At 43.1% G+C, this 15,362-nt stretch overlaps 1 protein-coding gene across 2 annotated transcripts in view; it reads right to left on the reverse strand.

Annotated features, from left to right (window-relative positions):
• The window catches only part of CHSY3 (chondroitin sulfate synthase 3), a 144,097-nt gene extending 134,358 nt beyond the window's left edge, over positions 1–9,739 (reverse strand). For both annotated transcript variants that reach the window (XR_007630554.1, XM_050329427.1), the window contains exons 1-2: positions 9,028–9,739; positions 7,264–7,547 (exon numbers count right to left, since the gene is read on the reverse strand). Coding sequence is in view for 1 of the 2 variants with exons in the window: in XM_050329427.1 (XP_050185384.1) it covers positions 7,264–7,547; positions 9,028–9,739 (996 nt within the window). In the remaining variant the exon portion in view is untranslated. The remainder of the gene's footprint in view (positions 1–7,263; positions 7,548–9,027) is intronic.
• Positions 9,740–15,362: the final 5,623 nt, after the last annotated feature.

The raw sequence follows: 15,362 nt of genomic DNA on the forward strand, positions 1-15,362 counted from the left end.
TCCCTGGAGGTGTTTAAGAATAGACTGGATGTGGCACTGAGTGCCATGGTCTAGTAGGTCAAAGGTTGGACTTGATGACCTGAGAGGTCTTTTCCAACCTAGTTGATTCTGTAATTCTGTGAAAAGCACTACATTAAAAAAAAAAAAAAAAAAAAGCTAACATTTTTCCCTTCCTCTGTTCATTTTAAGACTAAATCATAAAACAGCATTCAAGAAGCCTATATCAGTTACCAGGCTCCTTATCCTCCTCCAGAATTTCCTAAAATTATACCTCTAGTACAAGATGTTCTTTATTTTCTGAAGTATATGAATGCTTTAAAAGAATTCTTACAGGCAGGCCAAAACCCTTTGCTTAGTGTAATACTCAGAAGCCAAAAATATTGCAGCTGGGGTGGAACTACACATTTACTTGCTGCCCAGTTCCAAATATGTACTAGAAAGTGACCAATCTGTGCACTCGTTTTGAGCTTAAATCAGTATCCAGCACTAGTCTGATAGAATAAACTCCTCTGAGCATAGCAGCTCTTGCTATACTTTTAATAATATATGTATTCTTTGAGTATTTCATGTTATGCAATGCAATGCAATAACGAGCATACTGCAGAGAATATGTTACAGCATCATATATTGATGATGACTTAATACATTCCTTCTCACATAAGAACTGAAAAGAGCTGGAAACCACTTTGGTAATGAAAACCACAGAATAAATAAATGATGAAGACCTAAAATGACCCAGTTACACTTCATACCTATCTTGTGTACTTGAAGAAAACTCCCAAGAAAGAGAAAAACTGGAAGAGTAGTTTGAAAGCTTATTCTTCTAAAAAAAAGACATATCCTATTTTTGAAATATAAAGAAATACTGTAATATTTCACTGGGTTTCAAAAGTACATTTAATTATTTCAAAAAATTACCATAGCTCTCCTGTTTACAATTTTCAGCTTCTCTCTTCGTGAGCATTTTTTTATTTCAGTGGAAGTGTGTCTTTTCATGTCAAAGAGATGTGAAGTTGGAAAGTGAAGGTCAGGAAAAAGTTAGCTGTGGGAGATTTTTCTAAGTTACGATGAGAAGAGGTACAAAGAACAGTCCAGAACCATTAACAGACCCCATCTGCACTGGGAGTCAGAAGGGAGTAGGAGAACACAACTTGTGGACTATTAGTGCCTTTGAGAAGATTAAACACACTTTGAGTAACTCTCCACTATTTAATTTACCTGGTAATCTGCAATAAACCCTCCATCTTCAGAAAGGCTCAGGTAGAGGACAGTTTAACAAAACTGTTACTCAAAGCATGACCAATAACCACAATCAGATCTGTACATATGAAAGGGAAACTTATTTTAGAACACACAGAAGAGAGGAAATTTTGAAAATTTAGATAATTCTGGAAATATCTATAAGAACTACTACTTCACATGTAAAGGTTTCATTTACTTGATTTTAAGGCAAAGTACAGACAACTATTTCAAGTTAAAAGATAAACATCAGGGTTTCATTGTGCTTTGTTTCATGAATTCCCTTAAAGCAGAAACTTCTCTGTTGACCCTAAAGCAGAGTTCTTCATCTGTTACTCTCTTTTTAAAAATCAAGTTTATTCCTTGTATAATAATAAGGCACTGTGTGATGTGACGGGTTTAAATGAGATGACACTTACAATAGTTGTGCCACAATGCATCAGCTCATGACAAACACTATTTTTAAACACATTTGAACACCCTAGAATTCTGCACTAGACATCTGTGGAAGTACACCTGGATATATTCAATTGCACAAAAGTCTCAAGAAAACATTTCAAATAAAACTGAGAGCAAACTTGAGGAAAAAAAAGTCTAACATGGTTAGCTTTAAATATCCAGGAAGTTGAGAGATGCTTCAGGATACCCATATGAAGAACTAAAGACATACGTGATCCTTTGGTAAGTCAAACAAGAGCTTATTCTTAAGGAGGAAAACCTTTAAAATACTTGCTTTAAGAATGCACAAACACTTGAAACTGACTAGAAAGCTGTTAGCTAGTCTGCATAGTTCTGCACATAAGTAGCTGCTGGTATGTTAGATGAAAATACATTAGAAGGAAGGTGTAGCCATCCATTCATCGTCATGGACATGAAAATACACCCCCAGAGTCTTTGCCCCTTGGTAACTCAGCCCCAGGTGTCAGAATTACACTGCTGTCAAACTCCAGAAAGGTACTAGCAGTATTTCCTCTTAAGGTAGAGCAGAAAAGATAGGACACTCAACCTGAAACCAAGCCAAAAGCATAAGAGAACCCTGCTCTCAACCAGGCTGAGAAACAGCCCTCTCAGCTCTTGTCTCTACACATCAGATGCCACTATACAGTGGACCACAGCCATGGGCTTGTGTGTTCTGCTGCACTTCTCTGTGGTAGCTATGGGAACGATATCCTTCACAATAAAGATCCCAAAAAAACATATCTCCAACTCTTGCCATCGTGCTGAGCCCCATGAGGAAACACAGCTCAGTAACATGGAAGTACCAGGGACAACTCTGTTTTCTCACCATGGACTTCCTCAACTCCCAGCCAAGCTGACCATGGAAGAATAAAGGAGCAAGCAGTCAGGGAGTCCCCAGGTACACAAACCCAAAGGAGGCAGTGACCTTAAGCAGTCTCTCCAGATTCTCCAAGTAAAAGAGCAAATGAACAACAAAGCCTGAGAAAGAGCAGGGTAAGACTAATGACCCAATTTAGCACCATGTGTTTATTCATCACAGAAACACTTTATTACAATACTATGAAAATAAAGAACTGTGCTAAGCAGGTGAGAATCACAAGTTTTACAAGTACGTTTAACATCACTGTTATCAGACAGATTTTAACAGCAAACAGTTAAGACAGCACACAAAAAAATCCTGTATCTGTAATTGGCCATTTATGCAAATAGTTCTGAGGCCTCTGGAATCACCTGGTTCCTCTCCATGCAGCCTCAGAGACGCCTGCTACAGGGGTACACTCCTCCATGCATTTTTATTCTAGGATCACTCCCAGTTCACTCTGTGGTTTTGGCTTTTTTTAGTTATGGCTGCATTTATGTAACTACATAATGAAGCTGCCCAAACTCAACAGCTTAAGTGTGGGTGGGTACTGCTGCTTCAAGACTGATCAGTCCAGCACCCAAATGAGCAAAATACCCAAAATACCATCTTGTCACCATCAAAGGCAGAAGCACTTCTAATGCTTCATTTGGTGTAGCGTTGAACTCTTAAGCTTAGTAGTGATCCACCAACATCTTCATCAAAGCAAGAGATAAAGCCTCAAATGAAAAATTAAATGGCATCAGGAAGCAAAATTACATTAAACGGGAAAATATAAAGTATTTTTAGAGCAGACAGAAGATGGCTTACAAAGGTTCCAGAACCTCCGGAGACAGTCAAAATACCAATGTAAAGGAAATGTTTCTGAGCACGCAATTTGATCCAAAGAGGCATTTTCCCAAGATATTTACTGTAATATTTACTGTAACTGCTAGGAATCAAAAACAAATAGGATATTAAGAGCTATTTTATTTAAAAAATGTTACAGTAATGAGACTGTATTCTACCGCTCTCATAGAAGTTTGACAAATGAAAAAAAAAAAAATGGAAAAAACAGAGATATCAATAATGTGGACTGCTTGTAGTATAAAGTACCATATTTTCTTTCAACATCAACATACACATTACCTAAAGATCAAAAGTATACAGGGTGTTTTGAATAAATGCAGTTTTTAAGTATAAAAGGAATGTAGCTCACTCTGGACTTGATAGTCCTTATGGCTCCCCTCTAACTTGAGATAGTCTGTGCTATTTTCTCCTACAAAAAGCGAAAAAAGGCCACAAAAGGAAAAACTTCACAAACATTTCTTTGAATAGATGTTAAAATTCACCAATGAATGGTGTTTAGACATTTTGCTGCATTTGTCATTTTTCATCTTCTAAAAAGAAACCCCACATTCTCTGATAGTATTTGCACCCTGACAATGTTTGAGTTCTGCTTCAATTGTTATAGCCACTTCATTCATACACAGCATTTTATTTTGTCCTTTTCTGGAACTACACTATTGGCTCTGTTAGAAACAGATAATTTAAAGAAAAGAAAGAAAAAAGACAGGGAAAAGCAAAGCAATCAACCCTTTATTCCAAATGGTCCTCTATAGTCAAATCCCTGCTGAAAAGCTAAGTGAGGAACAACACACCATCTCAGGTTTTTAACTACATTTTTATTTCAAAAAAAATAGAACACATATGAGTCACGAAAAAATCAATCTAATTTCTTCATTCCTTTAAAAGGAAAATATTTCAAGGCTTCAAAATTACTGGAAGAGAGTGATAGCTTGAAATATGTATTTTCAAAGCACAAAAGCAAAAGGTCTCTTTTAATCTCCACAGTTACTGATTTGGGGAAGCAGACAATGCTAAAACCTTACAAAAACTAAAAGGCTTTTTGCTGAGTCCCAGATAGAGGAGTCGCTCGTTGTAGGCTCACATACATCTTCTTTTCTTATTCATTCTTACAACAACAACAAAAAAAACTTGACAAGGAAAAAATAAAGTAAAAGTTGTAACCCTCTCCTTGCCAGCAAGGAGATTATGCATACAAGCTACCATTATGCACATAAGATACCAAATGCTTACTTGCTGACCCTAAGTGGCAGCAGAAAAAGCTCTGACAGGCAGCCAGTCCTCACTACAATAGTTGAGGCACCCAGAAAAGATCAAGCATTTCAGGTTTTCTCTTTAACTCCGATTTATTTCAAACTCACCAAAAAGAGACTTTCCGATCCAGTTCTTAGAAAAGAAATCTAGTAAAAAATGAGGAAACAGTGATTCAGCTCTTCTGGAGATGAAAAGCTTCTATGAATTTTAACGAAATTGTTTCCAGTTTATATAGCCTTCAGCAGCACATCCAAAATACAAATTATACTTCTTACCAAAATCAACTAAGTTCATAATAATCTTGCATCTCAACAGGCCTCAGTTTAATACTTACAAGAGGACTTCAGGACAAAAGTGCAACACATGCATCTGAGGGAATATTCCCTTTCTAGCACACAGTGTTTCTGACCTAACACAGGAATGGAAAAAGCACAGAGTAACACAGTTTCAGTGCCACAGCAAAAAAAAAAAAAAAAAAAAAAAAAAAAAATCACCCTTGCAACCACCTAATCTAACAATCTGCAACACGTGGATCTGCTCAGGTGCAGTATTATACTGCTGCAGAGCACAGACTATGCCAAAGCATAACTGCAGCTTCTCTCTCCGGACACCCTATTTCACTCCTTCCTTTTCATATAGATTTAACATTGGGATAACATTCTAAGCAGCTTTGTCTTAATCATCTGCGTTTTCTGGAGCAGCTTCTGTACTGGCAACAGAGTCAAAGATTCTTCAGAATCAGACAGGAATACTGGTCAGAAACGAGTAGGTGCTATTGCAAAGCCCAACACATTTTTCTTCTTCTTCCATTCTTCATTACCTACACCTAGGTCCTTCAAGGGCAACTGACAGACAGGACTGGTGCCACTCTATTCCAGATCCCATAAAAACATGTTTTTTTTCAAAAAGTTTGTTTTCAGGCCCCAATCCTACCACAAAAATCTGAGCTTCTGGGCAGTCATACAGTTTAATCTCCAAAACTGTATTTTTTTCTCCATCCCCATTAAGCTCCATACCTGGAGCCAACAATTCCTGACATTCAGCATCAAAAGAAATTATATCCACAGTGATAACGCTGTCTGTTATCAGTTTTCTTCCCTTCTCCAGACTTCTCACCAAGCAGACAAACCAGAGACACAAAACCAAACCAAACCCCCTTCCAAGGCACAACTGTAAAGGCAGAATCATAATTCTGCCAACCGTGTGCCCGTGAGGACTGGAAAAAAACTTTGTACAGACGTAGCCCAAACACATCTGAGTGTAGGATTAAGCTCCCAATGTCGCATGCGGTTTGGATGACTTATTAAGGAGCTACATCAACTTCCATCAGCACCATAAATGCCTTCCCTGCTCTACCAGGTGTACTGGTGCAATGGGTGTATTATTTCACATGGGCATTTACAACACATATCAAAATAGTCGCTAAAGACACCTTTGCATTCCTAAGGAGATGATCTTCCCCACTTGAGCTTTCTACCTAACTGATACTAACTATCCAGTAGTCACTTTCGTTCACATATTTACATACATTGTAGCCTAACAAACCCATTTTTAAATGGCCACCTTTCCCTGGGACATTGAGAAAAACACTAATCCACAAAATTAATCATTTTTCCTGTCTTTTTGTCATCAAATACCACATAACCTCTTACTGTGGCCCATTTAAATGATTTTTTCCTGCTTAATGAGGGAGTGCCACATGGGCAAGGATATATTAATATTAAAGAACTGGTCAAAATAACTAAAATCATATTCATCATATTAGCTATAACCTTTTACACCTTCTGGCAGTTGCATGCTTAGTCTATTTTTATCTACAAAGATAGTCTTGCCAGTAATCACAGTATTTTCAGAGAAAGAGGTCTGAATTTTAGTTATGGCATTGCACATAAACTTTTTGGGTACTGCAACACATCATTATGACTTCAGAAAATGCTACTACTGAATGAAGTAATTTGTTCCTAAAATTACTTCAGCAGAGGAAAATTTGTTGTACTACATATGTCCTTAATATATTTTAACACTGCTCTACACTTTCCTACTAGGAAAAACACTATTAAAGCTGTATCATAGACAAAGGCAGTGCACTGAAATTTCATTTCTGTACAAAAAACCCCAACCAAACAACCCCTGTTGTTCAATAATGAACTCCACTAAAATATATCTGAGTAATTAAGATACATTTTAAAAGACTGTGATGCAGAACAAACAGATATGCCACGTGCTTATCCAATGCCAAGTTCTTTGAAAAGATCCAACCTGAACAGCACACATCAAATACAGCAGCTCCCTGTCGAGGGTTATGTGTAAAAACTCTCAAGGTAATGCTCTAGCAACTTACAGCATACCAATGCTTAGACATGGCTGCAATAATTGTCACCAATGAAAACTGAAAGACACAAGTAGAAATAATATGCTTACAGCAACATGCTGTGAGTATTTTCCTCTCCTTTCGTTTTTTTTTCCTTAACAGCCTGCAGTTCACATTCTGATGCATGCATTAAAACTTAATTTTGGTGGAAAGGTACTGTGGATACAGCCACTTACATCGCAAGGCGTAAAACTCCGTCAACAAACAGCACACTGCAATTTCCACCACCACTTACCTCATACGACCAAACGCACTGAGTTCCTCCAAACCTTCGGACACACCTGCCCACCTCCACGTCCTCGTGAGTAGTGTACATTTCTCGAAGGCATTCACCTATATGTGGCACCATCCTCCTGAGAACCTCCCGGCTGAAGATCATTCCTGGCCCTCCCATGCAGAAATTCTCTCCAGGCTCCAGCCCAAGTTTTCCAAGTTCTTCAATATTACCCAGACCAGTCTGCCCCAAATACAGAGGTTTACTGCTGTTCAGTGAGCGAAGAAACTCCTCCAATTTTTCACCTGAAAAAAAGATTACTGTTATTTCTCTGACTTCTCTGCCAGCCATCTCTTTTCATGCAGTTCAAGCTTTTACAGAAATATAACAGGCACCTGAGGCTGTCATAGGAAATCTCTACTAAAGTAGAATCCTACATCTAATTGAAAATATCCTTGGACAAACTTACTTTTTTTGGTTTGAGGACTTTTTTTAATTAACATTACAATTAAATTTTCCTTCAGCCAAAAGTCAGAATATGATCAAAATTAAATTTAACCAGCAAAGTTTGCTCTAATCAACCAATACTGATGGAAGGCACTCACTTGCTAGCTTAAAACTCTCTCCAAAGTCAGATAATTTGGACAATACGGTTCCAGGTTGGGGAAGCAGAGTAAATCTAATTGAATCAAGCAAAATACATTTAATTACAGACTAATTTTCAGGAAAAAAAAGTAAAGCTCAGGTCCCTTTCAAATTACTTCCAGTGCTACAGTGTTTACACTCTTTTCTTGCAAACCCCTTGCCTAGTTCTTTTAAGAAATTTTGATTTCATGTTTACTTGAAATGGAAAGTTTCTGGATAGGCTTAACTTGGTACCCTGCAACCAGCTAAAGGCAGGTTCATTACAACTTCGACATGAGCCCAAACAAAACACTGACAACTTTACATCTGCAACTGAATATAGACACACATATACGAGTGTACATGTGCCAATATTTGACAGGTGAAAGACAGCAGATGACCAAGCATATTAAGTGACTCAAAATCAAGTGACAAACTGGGAAGGGTACAGGAACCTTCAGCGAACTTAAAACACTGTAAGCAACCAAGCTGACAACCTGGGCTTATTTACGCTTACAACTTCAGCTTCTCTTTCCTGAGCGCGGGACGCGACAAGAATAACGGCAGAGCAACAGCAGACCAAAAGGAAGCTGCAGAGCATCACGTCCTAACGGTGCTATGGAAGTCGCAGGGAGCAGGGATGCTGCTGTCCGGCGACGCGCCCTGCACTGAACAGCAGCTTCACGCAGGGTCCGCGTTCGCTGAGCCCAGGGTCGGGGCAGACGCATGACAGCAGCACCGCTCCCGAGGAGTCCCGCACCGACCCCGCCGGGGGAGCCGGGACGAGGCGGGACCGACAGACACACACCCTGCGGCCGCGGCCGCGACGGCAGCGAGCGCGGCGGCCGCCCCAGCACCGGGACCCCACGCCCACCCGAGGCACCGCTCGCCGTGCCCGGCGCGGTCCAACCCGCAGCTCTCCAACGCGTCGCGGCCTCCGCACGTCGGGGTTCCCTCGGGGACCACAGCGACGGGGCGGCTCTGCATGGCCCGCACGCTGCGGCTGGAAGCAAACGCCGCCGGGGCGGGGGCAGGTCCAGATACCCCATGCGCTCACCGCCCCAGATGGGAAGCGACTCTCCCCTCCACCGACGACGGGACCACGCCGGGCTCCCAGACACCGCTCCCCTGCCTCCCGCCGGCGGGGCGCGCCCCGGTCACCTTTAATGTAGACGTCGTCGTCCGCCCGCATGAACCACTCGTACTTGTCCAGGTAGTGGTCGTGCATGTACTTGATCATCATGAAGGACTTCTTCTGCGGCGGGTAAGAGTCGTCCACGCCGGGCAGGGCGACGACAGGCAGCGGGGGCATCCCGGGGGGCGCGGCGGAGCCCTGGCTGGAGAAGAACTCCACGCGGCCCGGCACCGAGGGCGCCCAGGTCCGCTGCGCCGCCACCGCCCGGCTGCCCAGGTACTTCTGGGCCGTCATCACCCCCACGTAGAGGAAGTTGCGGGGCTTGGCGCAGCCCGGGGCGCCCCCCCAGTCCCCGCTCCCGTTGTGGCTGCCGCCAGGTCGGCCGCTCCGCTTCTCGCCGCCTTCCTCCTCCTCCTCCGGCTCCCCTTCCCCGCCGGCGGCGGGGCTGGACACCGTGCCCTCCGCCGCCGCCGGCGGCAGCTCCCAGGGGCTGCTCCTGAAACTCGTGCCGCCCAGCACCGCCGCTGCCTCCGGCGGCGCCTGCTGCCCGCCCGGCGCCGCGCCCCGCGCTGCCCCCGGCCCCGCCGCCCGGCCGTGGAAGGAGCAGAGGCTGGCGCCGCGCCGCTTCTTCTCGCTGAGCTCGGCCACCCGCGGGGCGATCAGCCAGGAAGCGGCGGTGAAGCCCAGCACCAGCCCCAGCACCACGCTCAGCCAGGGTCTCCGGGATCGCGCTGCCATGTCGCGGGCGGGGCGGCTCCCGCAGCGCCGCCGCTGCCGCCGCCGGCGTCCCGCTTGGAGGCGACCCCGTCCCCGCGGCGGCCCCGGGCGCGGCGCCTCCTGCCCGCGGCTCCCTGCCCTGCCCTGCCCTGCCCCGCCGCGCCGGCCCGGGCGGCTGCGCTGCTCCCCACTCAAAACTTCTGCGGGCGGGAGGGCGGCGGAGCGAGAGCGGCGGCGGCGGCGGCGGCGCCTCCGCTCCGCTGGCACCTCGTCCCCGCGGCGCCTGGTCCCTCCCGCCTCTCCCACGGCTCAGCCCCCGCCGCACGGCTCCCGGCCCCGCTCCGCGCCCGCCGCCTTCCTCCGCGGCTGCCGAGCGCCTCACCCCGGAGGGCGCCGCCGGTGCCCGAGCCGCGTTGGGCGATGGGCAGCCGCCGCCGCTCCGGAAGGAAACGATTTTTTTTTTTTTTTTTTTAGGTGCCGTTCTCGGATCCCCCCGCGCCGCGGCCTCGGCCCCCGGCCCGGTCCCACCGCCCGCCCGCGACCCCTCCTCCCGCTGGGGCTGGGGTGGGGCGGGGCGGTGGGGTGGTGGTGTCCCCGTGTCTGCCGTGCTCTGGATGCCCTGGTGTGTCCCCCTCCCGCCGGGGGCTCATCTGCGGGCGCGGAGCCGCATCACCCGAGGGTGGCCACGGGCCGGACCGTCGCACCCGGCGCTCTTCTCCAGAGAGGGGATCGTGCGAGGCAGCTCCGGGCTGTCGCGTCGGGAAGCCGTCTCTTTTGCCCCCACTCTGGCCTCTGCTTTCCGCCCCGGACATTCAACGACTCCCCAGCGAAGAGCGCCTTTCCCTGTGGCGTGCATTCCCGACCTCAGGGTTCTGGCGTTGTCCACAGCCTGGGATGACCGACGGCAGGAATTAAGTGACCAGGACGCTGTGCCTGTAGGGACAGCTTTAATTTTGAAGTTTAAGTTTCCCTGCCTATCCTCCATATTTATATGCATCCCTTATTTAATTGTGCAAGATGCCCATCTCCAGCGAAAACCATAAACTACTCATCGCATCCATTCGTTGTTTCACTGAAATACATCCAAGCAACAGAAGATCCAGTAGCGTATATTGAACAGTTTTTCAGCAAAACCACTCAGTTTTATAACTAAGTCTGTGACATTGTGGGTCACTTCATACGACTTTATCAATTGTCAGACACATATGTCAAGGTGAGAGCTGAAGTATGGAGGCTGCTTTTGTGTGATGCTAGCAAAAGTATGGGAATAGTGAGAGGAAAATTTCAAGCCTTTTTGGAAAAAGATAACACTTTGCTCACCTAACTAAGAAAATCTACTCTTCATTGTCTTTAACTGTGAAGAAGCTGAAGCAATTTGCATTTTTCCATATGACTCCACCACATTCAGTGAGAATTCTGTGTTCTTTTCCGGATTTTGGGATGTGGAAGTATCAGCCTCAGTAAACATACCCTGTGCCTTCCCCAAGATGAAATATCTTTTCCAAAGCAGCCCATCATGAATTTCCTCTCCATGTGCACACAGGCCGGTGAACTTATGCCACCAAACAGTAAGGCACTAGGTATTTACTCCAGCTGTCACCACTAAAACCAACAATCCAAGCATTGTGTCTAGGCATATAAACACCACTTGAGATGTTCTGTGAGCAACATGATAGCAATCCTGGGTCTGTCTTTACCAAGCTACCAACAGACAAGTAGGAAGGATGTCCTGCAGAAAACCTTTACAGTGGCATTGAGAATCATCAGTATTATAAGTGTTTCAGTTTTCCATATGAGTCTTGCATTTAAAAATGCTGTCTCCCAGCCCTTCTCCCCAGCTCCTTGCAAACAGCTGGGAATTGATGGGCCCTTGTGAGTCATGTGCAGTACCATCTCCAGTAGTAAGGGCTCCTCTAAACCTACACAGCCCCATCGTAATGGTGTCCTACATTTTCAGACAGCTTACTGCTATGAGGTTGCAGAGGTACAATGTATGACACTAAGCCACTTCCATTGCTTATGCATATACTGAAATTACTCCAGTCAGTGTCAGCTGTGCCAACTCCTTAGGTCTGACAGCTCTTATTTTTGTCACAGAAAGAGCAGGCAGACCCATGAGAGGTGACCATAAAGCCCTTTGAACACTTCCAAGATGAAAATGGACCTTAAGGTCTTGTGAGTACCAAAATAGTTTGTGAGGGAATTGAGTATAAGGTGTGAATCTACATTTATATTTTTAGTTCAGTGCTATACCACTATTTTGATACACCGTGGGGAAATCAGTTGAAGGTTTGTGGGTTTAACAAAGATACAGAGTGGACCACTTTTATAGGAGCAACGGTGGCATCTAGTGGCTAATAATAACAGTCCTGTACCTGTGTTCAGAATGCCTTTCCAGATCATGTGAAGGGCTTCTGAAACAACACGGGGCATCTAAAACACAATTCACAATCTCTTCACAACGGCCATAGGTGGAAAGCACTGACTAAAGCTTGCTTCACTTTAAGTGAGGCTTAGACTAATCTGTGAACCTTTCTTTGAGCACAGTCTTATATCCTGCTGGTCCCATGTCCTGTGTCAATCACGTGAAGAAATGTCATTTTAGCAGTGTAGGTTGATCAGCTGAAGCACACATAGCCCAGGAGCACATTAGAGCTGGGCAGGGAAAACAAAGCATCCAGTTGAATTCCACAGTCAGAAAGGAGCTCACTGAACTAAATTCTGGTTCCAAATTTCGTTCAACCTCAGATATCCTACATAAAGTAACAGGTGTCCTAGAGTAGTAGGATTTCTTTGCGTATTTGTAACCAGCTGCTGAAACTTGCAATGTGTCAAAAAAACCTGAAGCATGACTATGAAGAAAAATTTATTACTTCAATTGCATTTGAGCTGTTAGTCAAAATAGAACTCCTGACTGTTAATTGTATTAAGTTTTGCTTCAAAGAGAGCTTTATAGAATAGTAAGATTAAATATATACATAAATATAAATATACATAAATAAATATATACATAAAAATAGGTACACATATCAAAGAAACTGTTGCACTATTTCTTGATAAAGCAGCTTAGTGTCATTCCTGCTAAGAGACTATTTACTTAGGATTGTTGGTATGGTGAGTGTCTCAGCTTTCCATATGTGTTTCATTTATACTTGTGTTGCTACAAAAAATCGTATGATGCATGGTTCCGCCAAGGTAGACCAAAATGAACTTTAACATGTAATTAGTGGGGTTTGTTTTGATTTTGAGGTATTAAGGACAGGCTAGATAACTTCAGAGATGAAAAAATAATCAGACATCTAATTTTTGGGGGGGTTTAAGACTATCTTGGTAACATATTGTGTTAATTTCAAAACTAGCTTTACAGATGGCTTCAGTTTATGTTGTAGCAGCCACTACAATCAACCTAAGCTCTGTTAGGAAGTTAAGAAAGAATAATTGCAATGACTGTCATTTAAAAAAAAAGAAAAGGTCTTAGAAAAGTGGTGACAAATGGACCTGCTTGATGCAAGAAAAGGGAAACTTAAGACTGGAATATTAATTATTGTAAGGACTGGAGCTATTGCTACCAGACAAATCTGAAAAATTTGCAGTGGTCTTTAAAGCCAAACCAAAACTTCTTTCACTAATTTCTCACTTTTGTTCTTTAAAATGTCACCGTGAATAAGTTTGAATAGCTCCCTTTTAGGTGTGTTATAGTAAAACAAATGTATAGCTTGTGGCTTTAAGTGAAAGACAATAACGTGCCCACGCCACAAAAATAACTCACATCTGACTTAACACAGCCACCTGCAAAAGATAAAGACATTTCAATTGTCGTTGTAGAGCAAACTTTTAGAAACTCTAAGACTGAAATCCCATTTGAGCATTCAGTTTTATTATGGAGGCATATACACATCACTTACAGAGCAGTAGTTGTAACCAACAGCTGTCTCTTAAAATTTTTGTAACCAAATATTTATTCATTGATACACCTGGGTAATCATATGCATCAGTGACATTTTGACTAAGAAATAGTTTTATTGTCTTTATTTGTTTTTTGGTTTTTGGTTTTTTTTAAATATTCTAAAACTCCCCAGTGCTTATGGCTGCATTTGATATTTTTACACTGTGCTTGTGTTATTCCAACATCTGACTATAGCCATTAGAATTTCCAGGCACAGTTTTTTTTTTTTTGGAAGGTAAGTAATTGACCAATCCGTTAACCCTCAAATGAATGTTATTAAAGCCCTTCCTGTTGATTTTACTGGGCATGGGGCCCAGCCAGATCTTGGATAAGTATAGCTCTTCCTTTCAAGAGAGATCAGCTCCTTGTGTATATTCCCTCACATTCACACACTTACAGTCTTACATTTCTGATGGTCATGGACTCAGTCCTGCTCTAGACTGAGATAAGTGAAGTGCAACAGGCATTACTGAAAATAAAACCTTTATATCTTTTAGAATTACACATAGTTCTGAAAATCCATCAGTAACTCGAATTTTAGGTTCAAGGGGATTTTGCAAAATCAACTGTTACCAAACCCATCTTTTATCTGTGGAAAAAAAACCAAACCAAAACAAAACAAAACAAAAACACACACACACACACACACGCAAAACCACCACAAATGTGGAACTCCATACTCCTGTAATTTATTTTTGGATTAAAACCAAACTGAAATACTGTATGAGATAGGCTGGGCTTAGGAAAATCCTTTCAGATTTAACACTTGCTCCATTATTTATGAAAAATTATTAAACTGAAGTTTACATTGGCAATTTGTATGTAAATTTCATTTAACTTGCTTTATTTTGCTCCTCTTTCAAACTGTTTTTCTTGTCTGTATTTTGTGGTTATTTTCCCTCTCATCTTGGAGTACAAATAAATGAGGCTAAATCACCCTCTTTTATGGATAGGAGACATCCATACATAGCTCTAGATGGCATACATTAAGAGGTCCCATGTGATGGACAGCAGTGTTTACTCTGTTCCTCCTCAGGTGCTACAATAGCCATGGACTTGTATGGAAGGCATAGTCTCAAGTGGCTTAAATGTGTTTGCCTTAACATTTTTGTCACGCTTTTTTGCCTACTTGTGGCAGACATAAGGATTAAGCGAAGCAATTTCTGCCATTTAAAAGAAAGTCAGCAATGTCTTATGTCTCCATATGCACTTAGGACAGACAAAAAACCATCTGCATCAATCGTGGTAATGAGATAGCTACTACTGTAAGGAGCACGACAGAAAATATCTCTTTTAAAGACCTCGGCAGAAACATTTAGTTCTCAATGTACTCTGAGACCAGCCTCTACGGAGGAAGATCAAATATGCTCATAAGACTGAAAATTTTTTTGTTGTAGTAGTTTTTACTAATTGTTGCAGTACCAAAAGTACCGTTTGATCAACCTGGCCACAAGAAGTCTTTTTTTTTTTTTTTCCCCCTCTTGGAAACAAAAGAAGGTAAAATAGAAAGTTAATTTCTAATAGCAATGGACATATCCTCTGTACATTACAGGTTAATCTGCACAAGGAAGCCATGTGACATATACTTTGCTGGGTTGTTTCGTGAAGGCAGAGGGCACTGCTTTGAGACGTGGATGCCAAAAACTCTGAAGGTTGTTCAAGCCATTTGAAAAGAAAAATCTGTCAGAGTGAATAAAA

This window comes from Myiozetetes cayanensis, unplaced genomic scaffold, assembly GCF_022539395.1.
Source record: "Myiozetetes cayanensis isolate MyiCay16 unplaced genomic scaffold, myiCay2020 scf4, whole genome shotgun sequence".
NCBI lineage: Eukaryota > Metazoa > Chordata > Aves > Passeriformes > Tyrannidae > Myiozetetes > Myiozetetes cayanensis.